General features: G+C 31.1%; 1 protein-coding gene across 4 annotated transcripts in view; it reads right to left on the bottom strand.

Annotated features, from left to right (window-relative positions):
• LOC132728907 (myelin regulatory factor-like) overlaps positions 1 to 20,036 on the bottom strand; it is a 91,730-nt gene extending 71,694 nt beyond the window's left edge. For 3 of the 4 annotated variants that reach the window (XM_060714619.1, XM_060714621.1, XM_060714620.1), the window contains exons 1-2: positions 19,861 to 20,035; positions 9,175 to 9,262 (exon numbers count right to left, since the gene is read on the bottom strand). In XM_060714619.1, coding sequence (XP_060570602.1) covers positions 9,175 to 9,262; positions 19,861 to 19,903 — 131 coding nt within the window. In that variant the 5' untranslated portion in view covers positions 19,904 to 20,035. Of the gene's footprint in view, positions 1 to 9,174; positions 9,263 to 19,860 lie in introns of all 4 variants that reach the window. The other variant, XM_060714624.1, reaches the window with a different exon arrangement.
• Positions 20,037 to 20,660: the final 624 nt, after the last annotated feature.

Raw genomic sequence — 20,660 nt, 5'->3', positions numbered from 1 at the left:
ATAATATGCAGGCTGTCCCAGTCAGGGGCAGTTGTAGGTTTTAATGCAAATATGCCATCTTTCATGGCATTGTACAGGCTTTCATGGAAATGGGCAGGTTTTCGATCATGTCATTGTGCAGGTTTTCAGGGCATTGTGCAGGCTTTCAGGGCATTGTACGGGCTTTCATGATATTGTGCCGGTTCTCATGGCATTGTGCAGACTTTCATGGCATTGTGCAGGCTTTCAGGGCATTGTGCAAGCTTTCAGGACGTTGTGCAGGCTTTTATGACATTGTGCAGGCTTTCATGACATTATGCTGGTCTCATGGCATTGTGCAAACGTTTATGACATTGTGCAGACTTTCATGGCATTTTGCAAGCTTTCATGATATTGTGCAGACTTTCATGACATTGTGCAGGTTCTCATGGCATTGTGCAGGCTTTCATGGCATTGTGCAGGCTTTCATGGCATTGTGCAGGCTTTCATGGCATTGTGCAAGCTTTTATGACATTGTGCAGGTTTTCATGTAATTGTGCAGGCTTTTCAGGGCATTTTGCAGGTTTTCATGGCAATGTGCAAGCTTTTATGGAAATGTGCTGGCTGTTGTACTGTCAAATATTTTGGATCACAGCAACATTTTTTACAGCTGCTTAATTTGTATAATGAACTTGTCATGCCATGAATTATGAAATGCTCATTTGAAGTTTTAGGTATTTTTGTATCAAAATATTCACAGTACAGAGTCTGACCTTACTGTATTGATAATGAGTGCAGAAGTCTATTAGTAAAACCAACTTAAAGGGTTCTACAATAATCATAAGTAACCCAGATTTGGCTATCTGCAGACAAAAAACCACAATGTTTTGATAGAATAAAGAAATCAGTGTACTCATTTACATAAACTTGCAAACACACATGCTCAATACAAACAAATACTGCAAGATGAACGTATTACAAGCAATAAAATACATCTTTTACCGAGATATCGCAAAAAAACATAACAAAACTACAAACTATAAATGCCGATAATAAATTATTTTCAAGCACACGCAATTTCTTCACAAGCCGTAAAAGCAGAAACTGATCAAAAGTAAATGTCTTAAAATCTCTTTATAGCTCGTAAATCGCATAATCTTTATAGCTTCTTTACTTACCGAAGCTCGTAATATTGAACTTACTTAAAATAATATTGCTCGTGTAACACTTTTAATAAGTCAAGCACTGTAAAACATGTTATAGCATTGTATTTTGTGTATATAGTAATCGTACAGAATATCAAGTCTTTTTAGCCATTTTTTTAGGGGTCCGAGCAAGACCCATTACCCATGGGAATTTCAACTGTATTGTTCCGAAAATTAGGAAATAAAGTGTAGAATCAGTTTATTTAGATTTCTAAATTTGTTTAAAGTATGAGAACAAGGTCCTTTAAACCATAGATCATGGGTTCGAGCCCTACTTGGGTCACAACCATGTTTCTTCATATGACACCAGTACGTGTTGGACTCGAAAGTGATTATTATAAGTTGCAAGAACTTGTTTGGCAATCAAGCTTATATAAATATGTCTAAACCAGTCTCAGCATTGCCCTAATATCAATAGATGGAAAACAACAGTTACTCTTTTTAACATTTTACAATACATAATTCTTTTTGGGCACCTGACTGACTCGGAAAATTACTATATGACCAATGATAAATATCGTCTTCTGTAACCTACCTCCGCACCCTGCAAAGACCCAACCTGTTATAGGCAATTTTTTTTGTTTCTAAGCCTGTTGGCATTGACAAAATCTACCCATGTGACTAAAGTGCTGACCAAGATTGAAAAATACATCATAATATTAAAATACATTTATATATACAAAACACCTAACTGACTAAGCAAAATTCATCAATTGAAAAAAAAATTGTTCAAACAAATTAAACTTAAACTCCCCTTTCCCCAACATTTTTTCTTCCTATTGTTGTCAGTGCACTATCATTTTTGACCAAAGAATCAGTTATGTATGACAGAAGGAAATGGTCATTTAAGATTTATTTCTTCCATTTATTCAAACTCCCCATTCAGAAAACTTGTACCATTTTTATAATGTCCTTTTATAATAGCATTTAATGGGAGGGTATGATATTTGGTCAGGGGGTAATAAAAACTAGATTTGGCTGCATTTTTAACAATTTTGTGGTCAAAACTATCTCTCAGATCAAGTAATTACATTTAATTTGCCTATTTTGATACTGATATAGTATTTATTGTGGAAGATTATTTATTAAAGGAATCACTGAAGTATCATAACCTGAAGTTTTACATGATTTGATAATTATGATATAATCCATTACCTCTGAATTGTTGACATTACAATCATATTGAATGGTCATCAATAAATATCAATTATGTAGTTCCAATTAGGGTTGTGCAACCTTATTTACAGAAGTAGAGCAAAGTTACAAAGATTTCTTGACAATAAAAACTTGAGTGTGGACCAGTCTAAAATTCCTACATCTGATTGGCTGATTTGAATTAAACAATGTAAACTAACCAATGGCAGGGCTGAATTATTAGACTGGTATCATTAGTATAATCATTGTAAATTTCTTCAATTCTACTTCAGACAAAATCTAAACTGATATCAAATAACAAGGAGATTCATCAAAATGATTAGATAAATAGAGGATATTTGTTTGTTTTGCATGTAAGATTGAAATATAATTTCACTGAGTGAACACCAGATGCAATATTTTCACGAGTGGCGTAGCCACGAGTGAAAATATAATAGCTGGTGTTCACGAATGAAATATATTTCAATCTTATATGTAAAACAAATAAATTTTCTTTTTATTTCATGCTTTTTAAGTGATTTCAAGTATTTTTTACTGATTTTGCCGCGTAGCGTCGCGCATTCTCCTTTGTGACATCATCACGTCATGATGTCACATCAATAATTTTGAAATATAGTTCTGTTAAATTTCTCTAATTTGGTTACATTTTAACATGATGTATGGTGACATCGACTTTCTTTTCCTAAAGAAGCAAAATTTACGCATGACAGCATTTATTTCTGCCTGTTATTCTATTTAGTTATGATTTTCTTTTCATCGGCATTCAGATATAGTCCGGTTACAGTGAAAATTATATTTTATAAATTTCACTAGTGGTTTATCAGAATATAATCATCTGATATATTACAATAAAACACTGGAAAGCATGAAATAATTAGAAATAATCAAATCCATGAATACTTGTATTTGGTAGAACTAGGCTTCTAAGAATTTATTTTAATGTGTGATACTAGAACAGCTGTAGATATACAGTATACTAAAACTAAACATTTTGCATCTTGAATAAAAACAAATGACAAGGAAGTAATTATTGTGCCAATCCCCTATTTCACTTCTAGCAAAAAATAGTAATTAAGTAGCTCTATAACTCCACCACACCATAATCTCTAGTAAATACAGCAGTACTAATATATTTGTATTTTCTGATCGCAAGATCAGTAAATACATAGCTAACATCCACGGTCTAACACAAATTTTCCTAACAGACCTAACAACGCAAAGTAGTTCTCACTCAGAACTGCTTAAAAACCAGCAATTTAAAATAAAGAATAATTTTTAATATATGCATTTAACGAATTACAGTGCATTAAAAGTTTAGAGTAGTCAATAGAAATATGAAGTTACAATCACAAATTTTTCGCGGATGAATATCTTTTTACCCAATGAAAAATGTTCGGACTATTTTCCGTAAAGCTTAATCAATGAAATGCTATTTTTAGCTATGTCGATTACCGAATACTCCAGAGCGTAGTACACCATAAATCTGACTGTCGAAGTAGTGGAATATATACATGTCGTACTGTTTTGGCGAGCAAGATTTTCGCTAAATTATTTTCATCAGTGTTAAACAACAGGTTTATAGTGAAGAAAATACCTCGAAATTAGTTAAGGATTACAAACACGGAATGGAAATTCTCAATTTAGAATAACAATGTATTTGTTTATTATGCAAGCTACATGTATATTTACTTCACCCGTGGTGCTGAGGTAGCGCGCTCGTTTAGGGTGTGCAGAGGCCCAAGTTCAAAATCCTAGTCGAGGGCAAACTTTTTTTTTGTGGAAAGGGGTTTTTTTTAAAAAATTTAAGCCCAAAATATGAAAAGGGAAAAAGTAGGGCTGTCAAAAAAAAAATGAAAGGGGTTTTTTTTTGTTTGCAATTTTTTAATTTTCATGAAAAATTTTCCATATGTTTTTCCAATCCCCCAAAAACCTGTTATGGGGACGCATTTCCGGCTTCCCGAAAAGTTTTTTAATTTTTATAGAAAATTTTGAAAAAAAAAACTTATATGGGGGAAAAAATCCCAAAAAACAAAATTAAGTCAGTTTTAAATTTTGGGTTTGGGCAAAGATCGGGAAAATTACCACAGGGGTTTTGAAAACCCCTTTTTGTTTTTTTTAATTTGGGGTTTTTTAAAACTTCTAAAATTTGACACAAAAAACTTTTTAAAAGGGTTTAAAGGGGAAAAATTTTTTAAAGGGGGATTTTTAAAAAGTCCTCATTTTACCCCTTCGTGCAAAATTTTTAAGGCTTGAATGGCCCCCCTATTTTAAAAACCAAAAAATTTGTTTTGTTTTAAGCTCTAAGTGGATTTTTTTTTTTCTTTTTAAAAGTCCCCCAAATTTTTCAGGAAAAGGATTCTTCCCCAAAAGGGGGCCCGGGGACAAAAAAAATAAGGGTTTTTGAATTTCAAAAACCCTTTTCCCACCCCCCAGTGGGCCAAAAGGTTTCCCCCCGGGGAAAAACCCCCCCCACCCCCCATTCCCCCCCTGCGAACTTTTTAAAACCTTTCCCCACCCTTAGTCTCTACTTTCCCTGCTTTAAATTTTTTTAAAAAACCTTTCCCTTGGTAAAGTTAAAATTTTAAAACTTTTTGATGAAAAAGAGAACATTTGCCCTACCCTTTTAAATTTTGGGCCCTTTAAATTTTTTGAGAATTTTGGGATTTTTATGAAATTTTGATTTTTCCCGGGTGGGGGAAAATTTTGAAAATTTAGGTAAATTAGGAAATCCCCCCATTTTTTATTAAATCAATTTTAAAAATTTCTGTTTTTGGGTTTTTTATAACTTTGACCTTTTAAAAATTTTATGGAAAAAAAAATGCAATAAACAAGTAATAAAAACAATTTGGGCATCTTAAAAAACAACAAAAAATTTTTTGGCAAGTGCATCCCAAGTTTTTAAAAAGGGGGGGTAACTTTTTTTTTTAAAAATTAAAAAGATAGTTTTAGGGAAAATTTTCGTAAAAAATTTTAAACCCGTTTTTTGTTTTTTTGTTTGAAAATTTTTTTTTTCCTTTTATTTTTAAAATTTGTTTGTATAATTTGTCAACCCCAGTTAAAAAATATTTTTGAAAATTTTCTTTTAAAATTTTAAGGAAAAAATAATTTTTAAAAATACATGTTTGTTTTTTTTTGTTTTTTGGGTTTTTCGGGGGAAAAACCCACCCCCAGTATAGGTTTCCCAAAAAATCGGGAACGTTTCCCGGGGTTTTAAAACCCGGTTTTTGGGGGAAAAACCCCAGGGGTTTTCCCTTTTTTTTGGGAAATTTTTTTTCCCGGCACGAACGGGCACCCGGGGTAGAAAACCCCAGACGTTTTCCGGGAAACTAGAAAAAAACACCAAAGTAAACATCAAACTTTTTAAAGATGTTTCTACATAAATATAGGGGGGGGTAAGAAAGTGGCAAAAAAGGGGGGGTGAGGGGGAGGGGAAAAAAGGGCCCAAAAACAGGGGGGGGGATAGGGGGGGGGCCAAAGTTTTAAAAATTTTTTAAAAATCAAACCCCAAAAAAAAAATCAAAAGACCAAAGGATTTTAATGTTTGCCATAATTTATTTAAATTTTTTTTATAATATAATTTTAAATTTTTAAAAAAAAAAAAAAAACAAAAACATTATGCGGTAAAAATGTACTATTATTTTTTTTATGGGGAAAATTTATTTGGGGCAAATAAATTTTGTTTTTTGAAAGAGTTTTTCCCAAGGCCAAAAAAAAAAGTTCAAAAATATTTTAAATTTTATAAAGTAAATTCCCTTGGGTATCCAAAAAAAAACTTTAATGTTTTTTGATATTATACCATTTGGGTTTTAAAAAAGTGGGGATTTTGTTTTAAACCCAAATAAAAAAATACCTTAAGGCAAAACCGGGGGGTCCCGGGGGGATTATAAAATTATTTTAAATGGCCCCCTTGGTTTAAATTTTATTTTAAAATTTTAAGTTCGGTTTTTCAATTTTATTTCAAATTTAGTAAAAACATAATCTACCCCTCCCACTTTTTACATTTATATAAAATATAAAAAGCAAATACATTTAATCACTTATTATTGTTAAACTAATTAAATACATGTTTGTATGAAAGTTTTGGAAAGGTGACATCCCTCTAAAAGCAATGAAAACAAAAAGCCATATAATTTGAAGACCGCAGACTGCAACATCTTATTATTGAAGTTTGAAACTGCCCCATTTTAACATCCAATTTGACAGTTTGAGTTATGTAAAGTGTAGTGCTTAAAAAGTTTGATTATTGCATAAAAAATGTTGTAAATTTATACAAAAAAGAATAATATTGAGCCCTTTTTCATGAAAATTATTTTTATGAATAAAGCTGTGATTGAATCACAAGACCAAAATGGCGTGCCATGCTGCCTTGACTGGGACAACAAAGCAACTGGCACTAAATGTCTGTCCTGTTATACCATGGTCCCAAAAAAACCAAAAAATTAAATTTTTGGTTTTTCTTTTGTTTGATAAAATTTTGGGATTTTTTAAAATTTTAATGTCAAAAAATATTTAAAAAAAATACGGTAAAAAATGGGAATAAAAATTTGGGTTTTAACAAAAGAGGCATGGGCAATTTCTGGTTCCCCGGGGGATGCTATTTTTAAAAACTGCATGCCTTTCCCGGGTGGGCCTTTTGATATTTTTTTTAAAAAAAAAATTTTTTAAAATTAAAAAAACCCCAGAAAAAAAAGTACGGGGAAAATTTTTAAAAAAAAAGTTTAAAAAAAAAAGGGTTTCCCAAGGGGGCTGTAATATTTAAATAAAAATTTATTTGGGTTTTGTTTCCCAGTTTTTTTAAATGATATTTTGGGGGTAAATTTTTTACCAAAAATTTTTTAAAAACCCTGACTAAAAAACCCCCAAAAAGGGGTAATTTTGCAAAATTTTTGGGGCCCCTTTTTTTGAAAAAATTTTTCTTTAAAATTGGGGATTAGTTTCCCGGGGTTTTCAAAATTTTTTGCTTTTTTGTACCCTTTCTTTTTCACTTTTAAAAATATTTAAAATTTTTAAATTTCATTTTCCCAAAAAATTTTCCCTGAAAATTTACATGGGAATTTTGGAGGCATTTCTGCCCTTTTTTCTGTTTGGTTAAAAAATATTTAAAAATTTAAAATCTTTTACACCCGGAAATTTCTTTTTTAAAATTTCAAAAAAGTACTGTAAAAAATTTTTAAAATTTTAACAAAAACACCCGGGGAAGGGGGGATGTTAAAAAAAAAAAAAGCCAAAATTAAAAAAAACATACCCTAACATTTTTTCCCCCTTTAAAACCCGGGTTTTATTTTCCAAAGTATAAAAGTTTTCAAATTTTTAAAAAAAAAGAGGGTCCCCCAAAAAAAAAAAAAAAAATTTTTTTTTATTTTCCTTTAAAAAAACCCCAAAAAAAAAATGCATCCAAAGGGTGTTGGGGCCCGGGGTTTTTTTCGTGGGGGAAAAAAGGGCGGAGGAACCCTTTTTTTCCTTTAAAAAACCTTTTACGTAAAAAATTATTTATTTTAAAGAAATTGGAAAAAAGATGGGGTTTTTTTGCTTTTTACTCTGGTATAATTTTAGGGTTTCCCCTTTAAAAATTTTTCCAAAGGGGAGAAAAAAAAACTTTTCAAAGCGGTTTTTTACTAATTTTTTATGGGGCAACTACGTGTATTTTTAAAAAAAAAGGAAAAAAGTTTTTCGAATTTAAAAAAAACATTTTTAACCAAAAAAAAACAAACCAAAAAATGGAAATTTTTTATGGCCCAAAAAGGAAATTTGTAAAAAAATAAAATTTTTATTATTCAGGGATATTAAAAAACCCAAATTTTTGATGTTTTTTGATAAAATTTGTGAAATTTTTCATCAAAAACCTTCTGTTTTCTATTTACAGCTTTCCAGGATCAAAATAAAACTAGTATATTTTCATGTTTCAGACCACAATATCAGTTATTGTATCAGGATATGGTTTTGTGATATAATGTTAGTTTACATTTATGTACTACATGTAACATCATCAACTTCGCATCAGTTTTTTAAAGGCACATTATGCCTCAGAAACAAATTAATTTTGACTTCTTTAGAAAAGGCAAAGCTGTGCTTTAAAACGTTAAAATAATGATTTTACAGAATATTAGATGCTTGTAATCTGAAGAAAGTAACAATAAATGTGAAATTATTTGTCATAAAAGTAGCAAAATGTAAACTAGGTAGTACTTTGACTTCCATGCATACAAAATATTAATTCACAATAACTGTACCTATTGTCTAAAAGCAACAAATAAAAAAAATGGTACCGGTTATATATTGGCCAATGAGAAACTTTTTGGATACTATAAAAGTACACCAAAATTAAAAAAACTTTTGAGAAATAAAAATAAAAGCATTTCTGAGGCAAAATGGGCCTTTAAAGTTTAATTGATACAATGCAGTAAATTTTTCACCAATAAATATCAGAAAAAGTCACAGTGTAATTACATGTATATCATAACACTTATTAGTTTAAATCTTTAAAGATATTCCAAAATAAAAGTAAGTGTTTGTACACTAGAATTCTTACTTAACAAAAAGATACGAGCAAATTTTAAATGGAAACAGGGCAATACATTATTATTATAAATAAACACTTCTTTACACATGTGTGTGTGTTTTGGCTGTTAACCCTTACCACAAGGTTTTAAAAATTACCATATGGGCAAGCAATCAGGACCGGAGGCTAACTACGAGAATGACTCCCTATACTTGTATAAATAAACACCAGAATGTGTATGTATGTTTTGGCTGTTAACCCTCGCCAAGCAATCAGGACCGGACACTATACTACAAGACGAGTTATTCATTAGATCACGATGGACTGTAATTAACAAATAAATGTCTATATACTTACACATCCTCAGATATATATTTTTCTAAATTCTCTAAATCGAACGTGTCTATATCATTAAGTGCATTGTTGTCAAATTCAAAATCTTGATCTGAAAAAGAAAAACAAATCTTCCAAATAAATCATTAAATTTATAAAGCCAAAAAAAGAAAAAAAAGTTTAATAAAAAAAAATTTTGGCTGAAAAAATGAAAAACTGTCATCAAACTTTTAATCATTTACTTATTGCTGTATTCTGTACACAATTCAAGTAAATAATTATTGTCACACATATAGTAATCATATATAAGAAAATTAATCTTGAAACCAAGCATGCATAGAACAAATCATCGTCTTAGAGCAGTAACACATTAAGTCCTTTAAAATTTAATAAGAGTTAACCATTTATTGCACTAAGGTGACAAAATTTAATATGATGGATGAAACAGTTATTGCATTTTGTAAAATCTGTGTCAATTATGTACGCTGATGTAATTCAAACATAAATAACAATTGTACACCATCATCACAATGTTTCTATATTTTTATTACTTTCTTTTACTTTTAGCAGATTTACACATCTGCGTATGTTGCTTTAATTCTAAGTTACAACATAGCTAAGGGGCTTGGACATCAACAACTGTTGTCCATGTCAGATAATGACTGCTGAATCAAACTTAGCCACCTTCAACAGTTTTAATCTATGTAATATTTGTTAGGCTAATTTTTCAAGTGCCAATCATTTCAGGTGTTTATTATAAAAGAGATTGATGCTTCATTAAAGTTATCCACCTCCCTACAGCTTCATTACAAATTCATCAATTAACAAAAAAAAATATTCATGGATGATAAAGACATGAAAATGATTCATTTTTTTTATGTTTGTTTTGATCGCGTTTTACGTCATCCTGACACAGTATATGTCATATGGCAACATTCCATCTATACTGGTGGAGGAAGACCTCAGGTGCCCTTCCTTGCATTATTTCAGGCACGAATAGGCACGTGAGTAGAACTTTAAGGACGTTTCGTAAGCTAGCAGGATAGTTTCCTCTCATGAATGAATCCATAGTCCTGTCAGAATTCGAAACAACAGCGGTCAGGGGCAAGTGGTTTGAAGTCAACAACTTAAACCACTAGGCCATGGATGCCCCAATATATTTTTTTAATCATGTACCCGGTACACACAATTCTTAAAATAAATTCTTATCACCACCAGTATGCATGAAACTTGGTGACGTGGATGATTATAAACTTTCTCTTACCAATACTGTCCATAAGACAGGCTCCATCAAACTCTAAGCCTGCATCATTATCAATGTCAACGTTTTGGGCGTTCTTTAGTGATTTTTTTTTTCCATTTTTTTTAGATTTTTTTTTCATTTGCGCATATGTGATCTGATTGATGATGTAGTAATGTTACGGGTGACCCAGAAATTGAAAATTGCCATCACTCATGAAATACCAACCAGCTGATATAAAGTAAATTTAATTAAGACACACTGTACAAACAGATAATTGGTAAAACAATTTACAGACACTCCGTCATTTACATGTTAAATAGCCAGATTTTTTTTCACAGACTGATCCTTAAGTAAATACTGGTGGAAAATTAATACGTAGTCATTGTTTTGCTTGACTTTATATTCAATAAAGTACATGTACATGTATTAGTTATTAAAATAGAAAGTGATTTCACAGTTGTTTTAAACAGAACTTATTTAAATTTTTTGCTTTCCACATAAATATATTTTAATACTACTGCAATGCATTGAATATAATTCTAACACGACCCGCATTTTTCCCTATTGAACATATAAGAACCGAAAGTGTGTGTGTAACCGATATAAAATTCGACGCGCTGACAATAAGTACGGAAACAAATCAGGCGCAATTTTGCTTAATAGCAGGGACGGCAGCTTTTATTTGTTTATGTTGTGTTAGAATCGAAATAATATATCCAAATCGGTGATTTTATTGCTTGATAACATTACTGTTTGTCGTTCGGACGTGCATCATTATATCACTCGGGCTTCGCCCTCGTCATATAATTCCTCGCATCCGAACTCCAAACAGTGATGTTATTGAGCGATAAAATCACAATTTGGGATATATTATTTCTTAAATATATTTCAATACTGGCATTGAATATTATCTTGTTATATTTTTTAGCACATTTAAAATATTATAAAGTTTGCATAATACATAATATATTTCTTTCAAATTGCCCATTTAAGACTCAGTGACAGTCTCGTTTATTACTTTTTTTTTTTTTTTTTTACAGGAAATCAAATTTTGGATCACACCAACATTGTTCACTATGCACATGTATACATGTATATAAACACATGTACTGTAAAAGTGTAGGAAGACTTAAAGTGCACTTTTGTGCATTATTTTTACAGCAGTTTTCAAACAGAACAGTGTAGTTAATGTTAAGACAGCCATTTCAGCAATTATTTTAGAAATTGTATTTTTTAGAGAAAATAATGCACTAATACAGAGATTTCCAAATTCTATAAGTAACAAGCAAATTTGTTGAATTTATATCTCCCGCCGAGTACTGGTTATTATTAACACAACAACTGAAGACATAAGGCTTTATTTATATATTAATTATGGCAAAAACAGTAATATTCTTTGAACTTGATAAATATTCAGGGAAATAACAGAGCCATAATTTTGTGTTAAATAGTAAAATCTGGAAATGCCAATGAGATGTATGCATACTACATAACTAATCAAGGGCCATAAATCTGAGTTATAAGTATCTGACTGGAACAAGGCGACTATATGCACATCTCCTCTTAGTATCCCATAAAGTTTCATTGAATTCCAGCCGGTGGTAGCAGAGAAGTAGCGAGATAACAAATATTTTTCTATATGGATACTGCATGACTAATCAAGGGCCATAACTGAGTTAAAGTTTCTGACCGGAACAAGCCGATGATATGCTCATCTCCTCTTGGTATTGAAGGTTCCCATAAAGTTTTGTTGAATTCCAGCAAGTAGTTGCAGAGAAGTAGTGCGGAAACTATTTTTACTCTATATGCATACTACATAAATAATCAAGGGCCATAACTCTGAGTTTAAGGGTCTGACCGGAACAAGCCGACGATATGCGCATCTCCTCTTGATATTGATGATTCCCATAAAGTTTCGTTGAATTCCAGCCAGTAGTTGCAGAGAACTACTCCGGAAATGATTTTTACTCCATATGCATATTGCAAAACTAATCAAGTGCCATAACTCTGAGTTAAAGTGTCTGACCCGAACATGCCGACGACATGCGCATCTCCTCTTGGTATTGAAGGTTCCCATAAAGTTTCATTGAATTCCAGCCAGTAGTTGCAGAGAAGTAGCGCGGAAACGATTTTTACTCCATATGCATACTGCATAACTAATCAAGGGCCATAACTCTGAGTTAAAGTGTCTGCCCGGAACAAGCCGATGATATGCGCATCTCCTCTTGGTATTGATGATTCCCATAAAGTTTCGTTGAATTCCAGCCAGTAGTTGCAGAGAAGTAGCGTGGAAATGATTTTTACTCTATATGCATACTACATAACTAATCAAGGGCAATTATGAACTCTGAGTTAAAGTGTCTGACCGGAACAAGCCGACGATATGCGCATCTCCTCTTGATATTGATGATTCACATAAAGTTTCGTTGAATTCCAGCCAGTAGTTGCAGAGAACTACTCCGGAAACGAAATTCGGACGGACGGACTGACGAACGGACGGTCAGATGCGCATCTCCTCTTGATATTGATGATTCCCATAAAGTTTCGTTGAATTCTAGCCAGTTGTTGCAGAGAACTACTCCGGAAACGAAATTCGGAGGGACGGATGGACGGACGGACGGAAGGACGGACAGACGGACAATGCCAAAACTATATCCCCCTCCCGATTCCATCCGCGGGGGATAACAAATGGTTCAATGCTTCATATATACATTTGTGTATGTGCAAAGAGTGACACACCAAAAGATTGGAACCTTTAAGGTCTTGACTTTTTCGTCTGATCAGAAATTGTAACCTTATAGTCTCAGTGCCAGTCTGATGATTTTGAGGGAGTTTGAACTCACAATTTAAATTCCTGATATTGTAAGTACAGGGGAATGCGACTCAGACGAGCCTGAACTTCTTGCCTGATTACAGACTGTACCGTTGGCTATTAAAGAGACTCCACTGAGATTTATTGACATGATGGGACTGGGAATAGTATACTATTACATGTACATGTGAACCAATAAATTGCCTGCAAATTTTCAAATCATTACCTCAACACCCTGTTTTTCCAGAATAACCATTTTTGACTGTGCAAAATGACCCAAAAATGAAAAACATTTCAACCCTTTTTCCGGCTAAAAGTTGCACTAGTTATCGATTTTAATTTAATTTTGAGAATATTTCTTTAATCAATTATTTTAATATTTTCAGTGTATCATTTATAAACCTATGTAGAAAATTCATCCTGCATTTTAAATAAACAATTATGCCAGAAAAAAAAAGAAAACAAGGTTTTGAAAATTTGTGCAGGGTTTGGGTTAATATCTTATTGCTGTTAAAACTTGTGTACACATTGTTTATTGTAAACAAAATAATTTAACTTCTTGTTGAATAATGTGATGACTATACACACGTGGTAACCATGGATATTCATAAATAAAAATATTTTTTCAATATGAAAAGTGATAAATTTTTTAAATAAATCAATTTGTAATGAAGTCAACCATGAGTAATTGATTTCTGCAAACAGGTATAATTATGATGTATGATATGTTTTATGTTTACAATAATATCATATTATAATACTGCATGTTTGTAATGTCGTTTCTCATTGGGTAATCATAACGTTTATATAGATTTCAGTTTTATATACACGGCTGCTGTCAATTTCTGAAGAAATCTCACTTTTTTTTTTCTAAAAAAAAGGAAGTTTGTTGTATTATAAATTCGTTATAAATATTCCTGACAGGTTATATGACTGTATATAAATGGTTGTCTACAAAGAGGCTTGGGTTATATTTCCAAACAACCATTTATATAGGGCCATATAACCTGTCAAAAAATCTTTTTAACTTATAATAATAATCCAATAGACTTATGCAGCCTGGTATAAAAACATCTATCTTTTCACCATTGACAAATATTTCAGTTGGTTCAGTTATAATCAGATTCAAAATTCAAGTGAATGAACTCTCAGATCATAGTCTGTACTGTAAGTAAATTAAGTCAATACCAATTTTGAAATTTTTCCTAAAAATGATGAATGGTTTTGTCCAAATTGAAAAAATTAAAATTAAAATCTTAAAGGGAGGTAATTCAATGACCGATTCCTAATTATAGCAAATCATGAAACCGTGTTTTTTATCAAGTTAATAGGTTGATATATTTATAAATAGATAAATAATATCAAAAACCAACCTTATCAATGTCAGAATAAAATATGAAAACCTTTTACGAAATTATCTATTATTATTAAGAAGAAATTATCTTGAAGCCTTTATTTTGTCTATAGGTAAGAATAAAAGCACACCCTTTTATAATTTTTTTATCATTTGACAGATTTCAGTTCATTTAAAAAGATAACCAACAATATAATTACATATAAAATTATAATATTACATTTATCATATATCCCATTACGTAAATAGTTTAATTTCTTTACAAAATCATGTCAAAAAAACATTTTTTTTATATAAGTCAAGATCAGATTTTGTTTATAATTTTTAGCCCAATGTATTTTTGTATTAAGATTGTCCTGTTTTTTGAATTCAGAACTATATACATTGTTACTTTATGGTTTTTACAAAATCTTTAGAGCAGCCAAAATTACCTTTAGAGTCTTACTGTCACTCTTACAAATATTTTTAGTTCACAACATTAAGATGAACATGTATCCTGCCTTGGACACCTGGGATTCAAACTCGCGGCAACTGGAGTTCCTGACCCAGTTGTCAGCCGCTACCCGCATAGTAATGAAGGAAGAATATATAGAGTATACACTCAACCGTTACAATTGATTCTAATACTGCTGTGTTGGTAGAAATTTGACCGTGTGTTGATGGGAGTTTGACCAGACGCTATACTAAGGTGGTCTATAGGTTGGTCATTTACCCCTCCGACTGGTATAATCTGCTGAATTTATGTCATAGATTCGACCAGCTTTGAACTTTATATTTCAATATCGAAATAAAAAACTTATTAAAATATTTTGGCTCATCTGAAGGCATGCAGCTTTAAGTCTTTGCCAACAGTATAGAGACTGGCCAGACGGCTAGCCTAGATCTATACTCGCGGCAAATGCTTAAAGCTGCAAGCATACAGATGAGTCAAAATATTTCAAGAAAATCAACCTAAATGAAATTAATTGAGATTTTAAGACCAGTGAAAATATTCACAATTTAGGAAATAATTTAATACATGTAATATACCATTAATTACTAATTCTGCAGAATCTATAACCATTATTTTCTACTATGTCACTAACGCAGTATTGGACCTATTTTTGCTCACATTTGTAGATTTTATGTGCAGCTTTTGCAATGACTCACAGCGTAAATGACTTTTTTTGTTTACTAAACAATATTTAGTTTTTAATACTGTTACATTTTAAAAAAATTTCATCCTTGAAAATTAGCATGAATCTGGAGGCGTGCAACTTTAATGACTTTTAATTTTAATATACCCATATCTGAGATTTAATTTTTATTTGATTATAGGCATGAAAATTGTTTTGAATGACTCAACATTTTTAATAGAATTGAGTACACTGTGGTTTCCGTTAATATATAACAAATTTCATATTTACGAGAGCTTTGCATGATAACTTGTACTTTTACTATTTGTATAGTATTGTAAATAATATAGATGGCTCAATGCATCAGTGTTTTGGGCAAACTGCGGACTACTTTTAAATCAACTTGTATTATAAGTTGTTTCAAGAATAGTGTGTGATTGAGCTATAATTTCGGTCCACAAAAAAAAAGATACAGAGCCATTACCCTCACTTTTGAGCATTCCCTGAATTTTTTTGTCATTCATAGCCTTTTAATTATGAGTTACTGTAATATATTTCGGCTTTCGATGAAAACAAAAAGCTTAATATTTGATCATCTATTGAGTCAGTTCTCTGCGACTAACCAGTACTGGTGTAAAATATGATAACAGGTTATGATTCCTGAATGGTTTGAGCCCAAAACCCCCAAGTGGTGAGGCAGACACCTTATCTAATAGCCATAACGCCACGTCTCAGGCCTTCGACCTAAAAATATTAAAGTGGGGGGGGGGGGGGGGAATCACAATTGGATGAAAAATAGTATTAATAATCTTACAAAATTATAAATACTGAGTCAAGATGGGAGCAAAGTTTTCCACCATTATTTTTATTTCTTTATTGTGAATCATCAAAATTTGTATACAATTTATATATACTACGGTAGTACAAAAAGTGATTTTTTTTTTCGTCTCCTGCCAATCCTTAAATCAAAGCTGATTTAAGAAATGTGATGGTTTTAAATTGAAATAAACACTGATGTGTTTAATGAAAAACAGAACGACATTATTTCAATTTTTTAGCGTTTTATGTCACAGATTAACTTTTAGGCCAGATTGGATTACATGTATATTAAATGCTTGTATATAAATAATGAGTCATCTGTCAAGAGTAAAACATCACTTCTGTACAAGAATATAAGTAAACTTTATTAAAGTTTCATATAACAGGGGGTGGGGAAAACCCATAACATTTACCCAACAAAATGTGCCCACTAACCCTTTTATGACAACAAGACAGGTTTTATTTTACCCATCAAAATGATTGATATTTATATGAAATAATTTTTTTGATTTGTTGATTTTTTACTATATTTTTACCATTGAGGAGGATTTGTGTTATACAACTTCTTTTTATTTTAAAGGAACTCCACAAAGGTCCAAAAACCTAGACATAAAATTTTATTTTCTGACATAACTCAGATAGATATGCATAAAATATACTCGAAATAAATTAAAAGTTGTATTTTTGTGCTAATTTTAGTCCTGTTTGGGTCATTTTTCACAGTTAAAATAATTATTCTGGAAAAACAGAGTGAGTGAATGATCTGAAAGTTTTCACACAAGTTATTAGTCTAGACCTACATCAAATGCAACATTAATCCTGAAAAATTATTTCCAGTCCAGTCATGACAAAAACCTCAGTGTAGTCCCTTTAACATCATTTATTTTCTTGCAGAAAACTATAAGTTTTATATACATTGTATTATATAACATAAAGTGAAGAATATCCATTCATCTGTTGTAGTAATTCCTGTGATTTCTATAGGAAATGTAATATTTTTTCATTTTTAGCAGCGTCAATTCATGGTGAAGCAGTAAATTATATAAATTAAGTAAATAAGGCCCTAGCTTCCTCTAAGAAAACAGGCCTATAATTTCAAAAACATCTAACATATTTGTATTATATCTTAAGTTTAAATCTGGTGACAATTTTCATTGACTAATTATAAATACTGACAAGTAAATCAATGTGACAGGGAATTACAGTAACTATTTTATAAAATTTACCAGACTTTCTGGTATGAAATAAACAAAAGAAAATAAAAGAGAGAAGAAAACAGCAGCAGCCTCGACGTTATAAAACTTTTTTCCTGAGTTCAGACTCAAATCTCAGGATTTTCATTGGTCAATGCACATTCTCCGAGTATGCTGACTTTTGATAAATCAAATACCAAAGATCCAATTTGGAGCTTAGAGAAAATTTCTTTATAATTAACCTTGGAGCCTGGATTCCATATTGACCTTACAGGAAAAATCCAAGATATATTCCAGAAAAAATTTTTTTTAACGACTGATGGTCAATTAATATGTTGTTTTTTTGTATCAGTTTCAAACAAACAAAAATATTATATTTCTCCATTAGTGTTGAAACTTTTTCATCGCATTTTCCCAGTAATTTTGCAAAGACGATGTAAACTAAAGCATTCAGAAATCTAAGAGCTTATTCTTCAAGGAAGTGTCCCCCCATCGGATGTGGTTACAAAATGTCTCCTCCAAAACTTTATTAATTAATTTGTTTTATCATTCTCGTATAATTGCCCTCTTGTGGACCACAATTAAGTACATAAGCCACCATATTTACCACTCACATTATTCCAATGATACATTCTACATTTTTCATTGTATACTAGAAAGTATAAAAAGAAACTAAAAAAATAAATAATTAAAACTGCACGACTACTGATGAAAAACAACAAAACAAACAAAAGCTTAAGTTTAAGTCTGTTTTAACCCTCACCACACTAATATCTATTATGAACTTGTCAATCTTTCAATGTTAACAAAACCATACATCATTTCTAGGAAACATTTCAAAATATGTAATGGCTGAATAGCAGAAATGGAGCAGATCATTTTCTTGGTCTGCACTGGTTGCATGGATAGAATCTGGTGCTGCCACCAGACTGAGGGTAGAAAGGTCCTGCTCTGAAGTTCAAGCTGTCTAAAGTTAATGAAAGGAACTAGAACTAATGAAGCTAAAACAGTAACACTAAACATTTGGTTGATCAGACTACACAGATGTACGGACCTGGCTCTATATTCAAGGTGGGGCAGGTAACTCATTGGTCAAAGGTCAATAAAAATTCTTAAAGAGAGGTAGCATAGGCAAGTTATTGGTCAAAGATCAATTTTAATTTTCTCAATATTTTACATATCAAAATGCAGAATAACTAAATGATACATTTCAAACACCTATTACAATCTTCAGTCAGATGTTAGGTAAGACAAAGGAAGATGGATGAAATATATTGAGAAATATGATGTTAAAATGTATGTAATTATATGTAGTACACATTTGATCCAACTTAAGCAGTGTATAAAACATACAAACTTGACATTATAATTATACATTGTATACAAACTATACTAACTTTTGAAAAAAAAGTATTACAATGTAATCACTTTATAGAAAGAAAGAACACCTTTTATTGGTTGTATGAATTCTTTTTTTTACAGTTTTTAATACCTTTCTGTACAAAAAATATCAAATCTAAGACATTGTTAACTGTTTCAGAATTTTCACAGAAAATACAAAACTCAAACAAGTATGTTATTCATCATCATTATCATCATCATCATCCTTACCACCACCACCATCATCATCATCATCATCATCATTTTGACCACTACCAACATCATCATCAAAATCATCATCATCGTCCTCCTCCTCATCATCATCATTTTGACCACTTACAACATCATTATCATAATAATCATCATAAGAAAATCATCATAACAATCATCATCATCATCAATTTTATCAGTGTTTTCTTTTATTCGTCATCAATTAACATCTATATAATATAACATTAATATAGGTACATCTGAACATCTTTAACATATCAATGACATATTTTCTTTTCTTTGAAATTAGATATTCCCAAACAACAGGTGTACGAAGTGAACTAGATTTAAAAGGAACTAAATTTGATCTTTTAAAATTACCGAAAAATAAAACAAAATAATATTTTAAAATAAAAAGAATGAAAAAAATATCTGAGACGATCACATAAAACAATTAACTTTCTATTTCACGCTGAAAATAATCGATTAGCTGCAAGCTAGATTTAACAACATTTACGTCAGTTATCTTTTTATGACAATTAATTAACTGATTACCTCATTGAACAATTAATTCATAATCTTACCTAGAACCGACGGAAAAGTCGGATCTTCCGTTAATACGTCCATATTTTATATTTTATTTTCACTTTTCACAAAATGTCGGTTTATTTTTATAAATCCATTTTAGGTATAAATCGTGTTTACTGGAGTATAAATTGTACAATGCAGCAATTTATCAAAACATGATATATACGCTACATGTGAACTTCGCCCCTTTCTGACGTCACCACCATGTGATTTACCTGAAGGTTTTACTCCCCTTGGTTTTAGATAATTAGTTAACGAAGATATCCGAGTGTTCCTAATCAATTAATGCGCTGTTCAAATTATGTTATTAATTAATGGAAGAAGACACACGGTATCTTTGTGCGATATATAATAAACAGAAAACGACACCCACTCATTTGTTATCATAGGATACATGTAAAAAAAAAAACAAAAAAAAAAAACACGGTGATATTGATAGATAATAAATACTACAAAATTTCTTAATTCCTGGGGAGAATTTAAACACTTGATAACAACACTCCTACTTGTTTAAAATAATCAAGTGAAATTTAAAATATATTATACTACCCCTACCCAGCCCTGTTATACAGCATTTTATATTGCAAAAATACTACAATGTTTTTCTTGCAAAAAAACAACACACACACCATACTCGACATTATTATCCTCAGCCTTGCCAACTGCATCATCTTCATCATCATAATCATCATCATCATCATCATCATCATCAATAATAATAATAATAATAATAATAATAATGATGATGATAATAATAATAATAATGATAATCACCATCATCAATAATTATAATAAT

Source organism: Ruditapes philippinarum, unplaced genomic scaffold (genome assembly GCF_026571515.1).
Source record: "Ruditapes philippinarum isolate M1 unplaced genomic scaffold, ASM2657151v2 ctg4444_1_1_1_1, whole genome shotgun sequence".
NCBI lineage: Eukaryota > Metazoa > Mollusca > Bivalvia > Venerida > Veneridae > Ruditapes > Ruditapes philippinarum.
This window is presented reverse-complemented; position numbering and strand designations above follow the sequence as displayed.